This window comes from Penaeus japonicus, unplaced genomic scaffold (assembly GCF_977035675.1).
Source record: "Penaeus japonicus unplaced genomic scaffold, GWHDUDI00000001_assembly GWHDUDI00000004, whole genome shotgun sequence".
NCBI lineage: Eukaryota > Metazoa > Arthropoda > Malacostraca > Decapoda > Penaeidae > Penaeus > Penaeus japonicus.
This window is the reverse complement of record NW_028234406.1, coordinates 18722763-18735055: the sequence shown is the minus strand read 5'-3', so window position 1 is coordinate 18735055 and position 12293 is coordinate 18722763. Positions and strand designations below refer to the sequence as shown.

Here is a 12293-nt window from a genome sequence, read left to right as displayed (position 1 = left end):
TGTCTTAATAAGGCTTTCTAAGTACTAGATTTTGCTATGTTGATTTAAGAAAATAGATATAGGGATATAGATATTATGTTTGATATACATTTCAAAAACATTTCATGTGTTTTCATTTTCACAGAGAAATAGTAAAGAGATTGGTATACTCCATGGTGCAGTTTCTCCAGTCACAGCTGGAAAGTGGTGCCAATGGGGGCGGACTGACAGAGGAGGGAGTAGAGAGTGTAGAGGTTGCCGTACAGTGCCTTGAAACTGCCTATGGGGTATCTTTAGCACAGAATGACTTAGCTGTGCCTAAAAGTCTCTATCAAATTTTCTCTGAGGCTGTTAGAGGGGAAATGGTAAGTAGTAAGACATTTAACTGGATGGAACTTAAGACTACAGTGAGCCTGAAAGCAGATATTGGTTTGAAATGAAACATAGATATTTCACAACTGTTTTATACTGACATTATATTCCATCATACTGTTCTTATTTGCCTACTTAAATCATGGATACATGTTTTCAGATATCTCAGTTGTATTTAATATTTTCAGGATACGTTTTCAAGTAGCAGAGCACCCCAGACAGAATCAGCACCAAGGGAAGCTTCAGCTGAAGAAAAAGGTGAAGCTGAACAGCTTAAAAATGAAGGCAACCAACTTATGCGAGATGAAAAGTACACAGAAGCTCTCGACTGTTACACAAAGTGAGTTGGTATTAGCTTTAGAGTCATAGCTGAAATTGATATTATGAATATTTCAATGGTATATACCCTTTTGATTAGTCATTTGGATATGTGTAAAGCTGATACTATCCAATTATATATTAATTTTGTTATCTATGTCTTCATATTACAAACCTGATGTAATATATGATATATCATAACTTTTCATTAATTCACTGTCTTTCCCAAAAGAGACTAGAATGGAAAGTGATAGTACATAGAAGAAATTTGCATTGAAACCTATAGGCCACATTCAAAATCTGCTACATTGATGTAGGGGGGAGGTTATTCATTGATTGTTTTCAGGAATATTCTTTTATTCAAAATATCATTTTTTTTGTTTTTTGTTTTCATTATTATTATTATTATTATTATTATTATTATTATTATTATTGGTACTATTATATTATTAACCCCATCATAACTTGCATTTTTGCTGTTAGATCACTTTCACTCTGCATTTTTCCTCTTGAAATTACAAGCCATGTATTCCTTCAGCAATTAAGACATATACCAGATACTAATTAGTATCACTTTACTAATGTGTCATATATAGACTCATATTTCATACCATAAATCTAGAAAATCATAGAAAACACACATCTTAGAATGCCCAACCCAGGTTGAACATCTCAAGATGCAGCCTGCCTCAGGAGAAGTGATAGTATTGTTGTAATCACTGATATTATTGTTTCAGCTATATATCAGTCTCACCCTTCTCTTTTTCTCCCATGAATAGAGCAATAAGCAAGGACTGTAGAAATGCAGTATATTATTGCAACAGAGCAGCAGCACACAGCAAGTTGAATAATCACAAGGAGGCCATCGATGACTGCAAGCGAGCCCTTGAGATTGAGCCACAGTACAGTAAAGCATATGGAAGAATGGGGTAAGAGTCACTGAAGTTTATGGTGCATGTTTTTTTTCATATTTCATAGTTACAAAATTATATTTTGGGTGGGATTAGGATTTGATAAAAACAATGGTATATTACTAATACATTGCTTGTAGTGGTCTAAGCTGAATCACATGTATTTAGTCAGGTCATTAGTGGTGGCAGTCATAAAAAAGATTATTAGGTTGTATTAATACGAATATCTGTTTGAAATATGCTATTGGTATCAGTTACACAAATCTCATTATATTTGCCATCATAATTTATTTTGCCAGCTATGTTTTGCCTTATTTGACAGTTATGATTAAATTTTCTTATGCAATATTTAATTATTTGATTTTCTTTTTGTTATCTTTTCTTTCCTTTCTTCATATATGATTATCATGTGTGTAATTAGGAGTGTAAGTAGGTGTGTATTTGTTTTTTCATACTGTTTGTGTATATGAGAACATCCCACAGGGGGACATCAAAGTAGAGTGTAAAGGGCTGAGAAATTTTATCAGTATATATAGCCATATAACCACTTGCTATTAATTTTAGAGTTCATTGCATTTATACTATAGGCGTTTAAAGTACATTTCACTTATCTATTAAGTATTGAGTTTTTAATTAGTACAAGGTTTAAGTAAGACAAATCTTTTTGTGACAGCTTGGCATTCTCGAGTCTAAATGATCACCGGAAAGCAAAGGAGTGCTACCAAAAGGCCTTAGAGCTTGAGCCAGATAATGAGAGTTACAGAGGAAATCTGTCTATTGCTGAAGAAAAGCTTCGTGCAGAACCGCAAGCTCCACCAAACCCATTTGCAGGACTTGGTATGGATTTCTTTTTCATTTTTCTCCCCCCCTCCCCCCTTTTTCTTTTGCATTTTTTACTTTTGCAAAAGTGTGCTTTTCCCAGACTATAGTTGGAGTCTGTGTAGTGTTTTATATATATAGATTTTTTCTTTTTCTTTTTTTTTAGATGATTAATAGTTAGATTTAGATGTTCTTTTTAAACAAATTTGTTTACCTCTTGTTTGCTGTTCCATTTTATTTTATTATTTTTTTGCAATTTACTATAGTTTTTATTATTATGAATGTAACAAATCTGTAATTTGTAGAAAAGGGAGTTTTGACTGTGTTATTTTTGCTTCTTGTAGTTTCTTATGTTCCTTGAGGGACTTGCTACTTTTAGGAAAATGAATTATTAATGTGCTTAGGTCTGGAAATCAGTTAGTAAAAAAGGATGAAATAGACAATAAATTAGAAGACTTTTTGTCATTTATGTAAGACCAATATTAAGCCTGGGGTAAATGTTTGTCTTTTTAAATTAGTTTTTGGCTCATTTGTGATAATTTATATCCTTCAGAATTCCTTCATACTGTCAATGACTCTGGAGACTTTTATGGTACATTGCATTGATTACATGTGTTTCTTTGAGTTGTAGAATATGTGAAGATTGTATAAAAAAGAGCTTTACAAAATTATGGAAGTTAAAGCTTAAGTAATTGATTGGTCTGTTGTTTTTTTGTTGTTGTTTTTTAATCATTTTTTGTTGTTATTATTGTTGTTAATTGTGCAATGCAATGATTGCTTGTCATGGTATTGCATGCATGTAAAAGTGTGTGAGTATAAGTGTAGATATGTTCCATGATTGTTTTTTGTGTCATTTAGGTGGCTGTTACTTTATTGGGGGAGATTTGATTCCTGGTAAAATCAAGGAGGGAATGACCATTTCTTTTGTGTTACATGTTTTTTCGTGGTTCAGGAGAAGATATAAGAATTTTGTTGCAAATAGTAGGTGGTGTATCATTCCACGTGTTAACCCATTCACGCTGGGGCTATTCCGGCTCTAAATAGTCGGAATGCCATGGTTTTAGAACGCATAAGCCTAATGCCTCGGAATTCTTGGGCGCATTAGTCGCGAGCCTGGGCTATCCGCTCACTCACCCGGCGCGCCGGCCTTGACTAAATATCTCATTGCCGGCATCTGACCCAAAAACCGCTTAATGTGACAGCACGTTAGCCGGTGCAAATGGGTTGAAGTTGTTGTAAGATGTGTTTTAAGGACCCTAAGACATAGTTACTGTGGCGATATACAAGGAAAATTAAGATAAAATTTTTGTTTTTATTTTGTAGAAAGACCCACTACTCTGAAAGTATAAGGAAAAAATGGAAATTAATATTCTTCATATATTATTAAATTCAGCAATTTATATGTATATAAAAGATATTAAGAACCAATCACCACATCTAAAACCCATGTTATGGTGCAATATTATCTGAGATAGACAAGTCCCCCATTTTATGAATTGAAAACTTACTGATAGTGTGTTATTTATCCAGATGCCATTATTTTTCAGCAGAAACTCAAATAAACATAGAATTTTATGTTCGTAAATTCTCACTTTTAAAATCCAAGACCCACAAAATGCTTTGAAATTGAAGATGATTGGAAGGATTTCATCATTTTTGATCAGTTATGACATATTTCTCCTTATTCCATCATTTTCGTCTTTGTCAATATATATGAGTTCAGATATCAAAGTTAACAAGTAACTGCAAGCAAGTGAAAAGGAATTGTGAACAGCTTGTTGGATACTTTCACAAACAAGCTCATGGTGCAGAAAAGGAGTCTTAGTTTTATCTTGTATTTATTAATAGAGGTAACAGGTGGAAATTCTGTTCCTGATACTACGTTATCTGTTTATGCTATGTATCTTTTTTATTGATATTCATCTCCTTACAAAATTGACTTTTTCTTTCTAGCTGCATACAAAATTTACAATTAAAACTAAGATGTTTTTAGAAATACACTGCTTGTTTTAATTACAGAACATATAATTTGTTTACATATGCACCATTTTTTTCCTCTATTATTGATATTTATTTTTTGTCTTAGCATGTTATTAGCTGACTCATTTTTTAGTTGTTTCTATGGGTCACTTGCACTGGAGTTTAAGTGCTTAAAATTTTGGAACTTTCATGTGAGTTTATTTGCAAAAAGTACAGTGCTCTCATTTAAGTCATGATAAAATTATTGTATATTATAGGGAAATGCTCTAATGATAATGGATTAGTGCATAAAAAGTAATTTATTAATTCAGTGCTGTACTAAAGCTAATTTTAACTGTCAGGTGTGATATAGGTTTTTTTTTTAGCTGGGTATTTGTGTAATTGTCAGAAAGTCAGATTAGATAAAATTAGAGCTTGGAATGCAGTTCTTAGTATTGTTTTTCTTAGCTGTATATATTTGCTCTAAATCTTTTTCAGTTGGAAAGCTAGTTCATACTTCTAATGAACTCTATCACTCTATTTTGTTGCATAGTCCACAGTTTTATTAGGAGAGATAAAACTTTATATTTTTTTTGTTGTTTGCTAGCCAGTTTGGAAGTTGTTTTTAACCTTTTAACAATGGATGATGTGATATCAGGTTATGGCCCTGCTGGTCTTCCTGCCAGGGACGGGATATCACATCATGGCTTTTTGTATTGCTAGCACAAAAGGTGATTAGACAATTTGTGTCTGGCTGCTGCCTCATCAGACAAATAGCATGTGGTGTTAGGACTGTGCATTTTGAAATACCTCAGTGTAATATTCAGGTGGAGCCAAAACAGCCCCACCATTAGCCCATTTGTGCCTGGGCTTATATTTGCCAAATGACGTACCTGCTGGCAAGATAACAAGTGCAAGATCTCTCCCAGTGCAAAGCCACAATGCGCCTCTTTGAGCACTTTCACCCGCCCAATTCAACAGGGTGATAAAAGGAGGTTTTTATATTTTTTTACATTATTTTCACAAGTGAAGAAAAATATATATATTTTGTAACCCGTTAACAATGGGGCCAATTTGGCTGTATCTGGTCATCTCACTGAGATATTTCGCAGTGCATGGGCCTAATGCCTTGGGCTTTTTGTTTTATGCTATTAATTTGTACCAGATATGTTAAAGGGTTTATGTTTATTTGATTGATACTCTGCAAGAGTTTTCTTTATATGGATATTCACCATTGGCATATGTTTCTAGCTGTAATGTGGAATGTGGATATATTTAAGGAAAAAGAGATGAAATATAATACTCATTTTTTATTTCAGAAATTGACTTATGATTACTATTTGTAAACTTAATGTAGATCTATAAGAATTGAATGGGTTATTTACAGGTGGTCTAGGCAGCTTAGCAGGCCTGGGTGGTCCAGGTGGGCCCGATTTGTCTAACTTGCTGAACAACCCAGCCCTAATGAACATGGCAACACAACTTATGTCAGACCCTAATATGCAGAACATGTAAGTGATTGGATTTTTGTATCTGTCTTTATATGTGTGTTTGATTAATTGTGGATTTAACCCATTCCGGATGTGTGTCATGACATACATGATGGCATCAGTTAGGCCTAAAAGATGAGTGTCAGTGTGTACATGATGCAACATCGAAATCTGCTCACCGTTGAAGCGCCCTCACAGTCATGAAATATTATGATTGTAATGGTGTTATAGAGTTATAGGTTTCCAAAGTCAGCCTAAACCCTTGTTTTCTGATGGACTTGTGGAAAAATATTCATTAGGCAAGTTTTCTCTGCCCAAAGGGCAGAGAAAACATTATCCCTGTCCCTCTAATTTTTTGCTGTTGCCTGTGTCATCAAAGACTGCCTGTCCTGACTACCAAGTTTGTTGTTAGGTGCCCCATCTGCAGTGGGTTAAGGTACTTGCTTACAGTGTTATGCTGATAGCTAGTTTTATATTGTTTGGCACAAAGTATACAGATTTTAATCCCAGAAGTTGTTTAACCCACTCACACCGGGGCTGTTCCAGCTTTGCACGGTTGCAATACCGGGGTTTTCGAACGCATAAGCCTAATGCCTCAAGATTCTCGTACACACAAGCCGCAAGCCTGGGCTGCCCACTCGCTCAACTCAAGAGCCGGGCTTGCGCTAATATCCCGGGCATCTGACTCAAAAACCACAAAACATGTCATCACGTCAACCGGCTCCAATGGGTTAATACATCTAGCAGGGAGATAATCTCCTTTTAACCCTTCCAAGACAGGACACATCTTAAGATGTTGAGCCTGGGCTGGGCATCTTATGATGTGTGTGTTTCCTATTATTTTCTAGACTTGTAGTATGAAATGTCTGTCTATTTATGATATATTAGCAAAGTGATGCTAATTAGCATTTGTAGGAATAGATAGCTTAATTTCAACAAAAGGAAAAATACAGTTTGAAAGTGATCTGCCTCATAAAAGGCCTGTCATTGAAGGGTTAAGTTGTTACCAGTGATTAACCCTATCCCGACGGGCCCAGCGATAAGTGGAAACCCCCTACGCTGGGCCTATGCAATATTGCATCGGGAACATCACACTGGTGCGTCTCCCCGTCATCGGGCATTTAGCCGTGTCACACGGGTGTGACGCACCATCATCAAAGGGTTTATAGTAAGTGATGGTATCAAGCAGGTGTTCAGTGCTGTGTTTTGCTGCTAATACACTGTAGCTGACAGATATTCAGTTATGGACTAAAGGCAAACTTCATGAAATGATGGATCCTGTGTAATCACTCTTTTCAAAGCAGAATTTCATTTGCCAGATATATGGAAAGAAAACTGATGTTCCTCTTCACACAGTTCAGAGAGTGGATAAGATCTGAGATGAAGTAGAGTAAGGCTTTCCCATCCCTTTATATCAATCTGGAAGGCTAAAGATCACTTTTCTTGACTGCTGCCATAACACCCTTGTTGTACTGGTGGATCTTATTTTTGGCCTTCCAGACTGGAATCTGGAGATAGGTATTGGTTGTTCTCTAAAGTATTTAACCTGTCATGTTTGCAAAGTGCATGACCATCTCTCCAGGCAACACTGGTAGCTACATTGTCTACCCTCAGACATTGTTTTCAACCTCAGTCTGTCCCATATGACAAGTCATATGCCCTATTTGCAATAGATATTTTCTTTAGAAGTCTGTTGACCTTTTTGGATAATGCATGATTTTATTGTTTTACCATAATTAGACTGATATTTATTGTACAGACTCTACATTAACTCATTCTCTAGTTTAAGAGTATAAGGGAAGTAATTTGTTTTTATGGGTTGACATAAATATTTTTTTATTGAAGTTTCCTCATTTTTATTTTTAGAGAAAACTTGTTTCAGAGCAGCAGGTATACCGACAAATAGGTAATCTATACCCTGAGTTCGTAGCCTGGGTTATCTTCCTCACACCATGGTTGTAGCAGACCTTGCATTATTATAGCAGTCTTTGTCTGTTCTTATTTAATAGTGTGTAAGTTGCCCTTGAGATGGCATTCTTGTGTAAACAACTAAATGGCTTCAGTTGTTACCAGCACCAGCACCTGTTGCAAACAGCTAGGTGCCCTGGTTGTGACCCGTTCTCTTGCTGCAGCACTTTATTTGGGTGGCCTGATAGTTCACACTTGCCTCCAGCTAGCAGGCTGGATGTCAGAGCTGTGTGCTCTGCTGTTCTGTTCTGATCTCTGCCTGTCTTCCTTTTCTCTCTTTTTCTTTCTGCCATGTCTGCCTTCTCTAGTGTTCTTCTCTAGTGTTTCCGGCTAGCAAACACAGCCGCAGCCAGAAGCAGAAAAGGATAAAGGAAGCAGGAAATATGAGGTCATGAAAAAATGCCAGCTGCACAATATTTAATTGATAAAATAGGTCTTAATGCATATCAATCATTGGCTTAATTCACAATAAATCAGTTGGCTAGATGGTGTCATGCTGGAGGAATGGACCTGCCCCGAGTATTGACCTCCCTACTCGTGTGGATATACCAGTCTAGCCAGGCCGTTTAAATCATAACATGGCATACGTGGCCTCTGGAGATATGACCACTGATGCCATGGCATATACATCTTGCCACCCAGAGTTATTGAGTTAACCAGTAAATTTTGCAGTAGAATACTGGTTTTCTTTTATATTTTTGACTAATTAAACTCTGCTTTGAATTGCAAAGATCCACATTTGGAAAGACTGAGGAGGCACCTTTGGAGCTATTACATTGTATTAAGATTAAGATTGATGGCATCTAAACATCTAAACAATGACTGATGCTACAGAATGTTGAGATTGTTCAGCAGTTACAAATGAAAGTTGATTATTTGTCTATACTCCTTTGTATATTATTTGATTTCTAGTTTTTTATTGATTTTATTTTTGTTTCTCTGTTTCTTATAAAACAAAATCACCTAATTTTTCTCTTTTTTTTTTCATTCTGTCCATATTTTTATTGTCTTTTTTTTTCATTTCCAGGATGAGTAGTTTTATGGGTGGTATGGGAGGAGGTATGCCTGGAGGTATGCCAGGAGGTATGCCAGGAGGTATTCCAGGAGCACCTCAGGGTGTTCCACCAGGCCCTGGGGCTGGAGCTGGAGCTGGAGCTGGAGCTGGAGCTGGAGCTGGAGCTGGAGGCATGGAAGCTCTTCTAAATGCGTACGTATACAGGCTCATTATATCCTACCTATAAAATTTTGAAGTTCAATAATTAATGGATTTTATACTTTTACAAGTAATAGATGTGCATTATTTTATCATGCTTCAGTCTCAGTGACTACATCAAGATGGATATTTTTTGGATGAAGCACATTAAAACAAGAGGCGAGGGTTTTTTTTTATTACAGTATCAAATCTTAAGATTTTGAATTGCAGCCAAAGCTGTAATAACATGTAGAAAGTGATGTGTCTGAATTCCATATCAATATTTGTCTCCAGGGGGCGGCAGTTGGCAGAACAAATGCAGAATCAAAACCCAGAGTTAGTCGAGCAAATCCGCCGGCAAATGAATCGCAATGCAGGAGGAGGAGCAGATGACCCATCTGGGGGTAATAACCAAAACCCTCCTCAAAGTTAATTTTTTTTCTTCCTTTCTGTTTTTCTTTTTCTTCCATTTTTTGGTACATGGAACCACTTTGTTGTTTCTTTTTTTCTTTTTTTTGTATTTCTTTAGATTTTTTTATGGGTGTGTTTCTTTGTTTTGTTTTTGCTATTCAGAATTTACAAAAGAAAAAACAGATTCACTATGAAACATGCTTTAGTAAACTAGTAGAGGGACCTCACATGTTGGTTAAAAAAAACAAATCCAATGGCAGGGATAAAAATCTTTTAAGATGAGATATGCATTTTTATCATTATAGTTATTGATATTCATTACTCTTCAGGGTAAATAGAATATTCATTTACAAATGTTGTGGGTTATATTCAATTTCTGTTGGACTTCAAAGTGTTTGAAAGTGTGACACTTCTTTGGAATTATGTGGCTGCATCTATTTGCCAGTGCAAGTATATGAAACACTGACAGTGATTGTTGCAATGATTATCATTTTCATACTACTTTACTGCATTATGCCATTATAGACATATATATTTAAACCAAAACCATTAACAGAGTTGTAAATAATCTTATTTAAAAATGAGGGAGGGGGTTACATAAAATAATTAAACAGTTATATTATTTTCATTTAAGATTTAATCATGCTCACATTATAAGGTAGACAATAAGAATATGGATTTTTGACCCAATATTCAGGGGTTTATTATGTAGTTTCAGTTGTTTTTTTTTTTTTTGTTTTTTTGCAAAACAGATGTCACATTGAAGAAGGTTTCTTTGTAACAAGCATTATATCTATTTTTACATAGATATGCATTAAGACAATGTTTGAAGTCATTTAGCATGTGTAACACTTATTGGAGGTTTGGTCAGCATTCAGTCTTTCATAGTTTACAGTGATTAAAAAAGTTACTGTAGAAATTACAGGTTCAATGCTGTAGTTGTTTTTAAGATCTTATGATCATAGGTTGCAGATTAATGCTTTTATGTTGTTCCATGTTATCAAAGCAATGTTTGTTGAGACCAAAGTTACTGATAATTGATTAAAGTAGCTTTCTATCATTGAGGAAAAGACTGAGTAATCATTTGAAATCAGTGTAATGAGAATTTTGCTGATATATCTTATATTCTTATCCTTTATGGCATTGTCTATTTGTATTTCCTTAAACCAGGATAAGATTATGTAGCATTTAACTTTTTTCAGACTACATTAGGTGAAACATGTAAATTTGTGTTTCATGTAAATTTGAGATGTTCAAGCTGCCTTAGGCTTTGTAAACTTTAAAATGTTAGGGTGCTCATATTTGCCTGTTATACAACTGTATGTTAGAACTTGTGTCATCATTTTAATCTCCTTCTATTTTTTATTGTTTTTATTTCACCTTTTTCAAATTTATATGGTCTTTTGTAAACTTGATTAATTATTGAATTTCATTAATGGTTGCAGAGTGAAGTCTGCTGGTTTAGTGGAAGAGTTGGAAATTACATTTATCTTATTAGAAAAGGCTTAATGGCATAGATGGAAGTATTTCTTACTAAAGGAAAATGTTTGTTGATCTGAAATAAAATGCAGTAGAAAGTATGTGTTATTTCCACCCTGTAACATCTGAAACATGTAAAAATTGAAAGAAGTAAGGTGACACTGCTATAAGGTGGTACTGCATCTACCTGCATCTGCTTTTGTTTTGAGTTAATTTTATTTTTTATGGGTGAGAACAAATTAGTAGGTATGTATGGTTATGCACACACATTTTCATGTATTGATCAACATTGCATGTGCAGGTTTGTGTACTCTTTATTCTACTTGCTTCTACTCAGAAACACACACACACACACACACACACACACACACACACACACACACACACACACACACACACACACACACACACACACACACACACACACACACACACACACACACACACACACACACACACACACACACACACACACACACACACACACAATCACACACACACACACACACACACAATCACACTCACTCACTCTCTCACTCTCTCTTTCTTTTTTCTTTTTTCTTTCCACCCCATATGACGTTGTGTACATACATATATGGAACCTATGATATGTTTGTTTATCTCCTTGGCAAATTATGGATAAATAGAGAAATGTGGTTGTTGATAAAATGACCATCATGTGTCAATTAGAATCATGAGATATTTTAAAGTTTGTATCCTTTACAAATGTAAAATGCTTGAATTTGGTAAGTTGAAGACCGCTGGAAAGATTCAATGATTTATAAAATGACAGTGAAAATTGATCTTCTCTTAATTGCATTTGAGGCTAGAAAAATAAGGTTGAACCTAAAGTTAATGACAAGTGTGGAACTGGCTATTAGTTGTGTTTTATTGTGGAAATTGTGATGCTGCATAAATGTTAAGTTACTAAGATACATTTCCTATGCTAAGAAATTCTTTTGGCCTCCCAGATCTTTATCGATCCCACCACGGAAATTATTCAGCTTCAATAAGATTTGAGTTGAGAGAGTTGTATTTTGTGAAATTTGGTTTTTTATTTTAATTGAAAGATCTGTCTGCGTGTATTAAAACAAAGTCGCTAGTCAATCGGAAGCATTTGATTCTTTCCACTGCCTTTGGCAAAAGCCAGTTTCTGATGACACATGCAGAAAAAAGTTAGTGGTACCTTGTGCAATTAACATATCAATAGTTACATCATCATCTGTTCATGTAATCAATTCTAAATTATTTATTCCCATTCACATTTTCAAATTGTCATAACCTTATTTCTTCAAAATATAATCTCTTCCATTTGTAGATAACATTCTTCCATCATATCTCTAGAAACTTTACCACTATACAGCACCCGAGTTCCCACAGTACATGAGACTCTGG

The 12293-nt window shown here is 35.1% G+C and overlaps 1 protein-coding gene across 3 annotated transcripts in view; it reads left to right on the top strand.

The window, feature by feature from the left end:
- Positions 1-10996, top strand: part of LOC122248749 (small glutamine-rich tetratricopeptide repeat-containing protein alpha) — a 20366-nt gene extending 9370 nt beyond the window's left edge. For 2 of the 3 annotated variants that reach the window (XM_043008957.2, XM_043008959.2), the window contains exons 2-8: positions 125-344; positions 540-691; positions 1449-1598; positions 2254-2417; positions 5746-5869; positions 8844-9023; positions 9303-10996. In XM_043008957.2, coding sequence (XP_042864891.2) covers positions 125-344; positions 540-691; positions 1449-1598; positions 2254-2417; positions 5746-5869; positions 8844-9023; positions 9303-9441 — 1129 coding nt within the window. In that variant the 3' untranslated portion in view covers positions 9442-10996. The remainder of the gene's footprint in view (positions 1-124; positions 345-539; positions 692-1448; positions 1599-2253; positions 2418-5745; positions 5870-8843; positions 9024-9302) is intronic. The other variant, XM_043008958.2, reaches the window with a different exon arrangement.
- The last annotated feature ends 1297 nt before the right edge of the window (positions 10997-12293 follow it).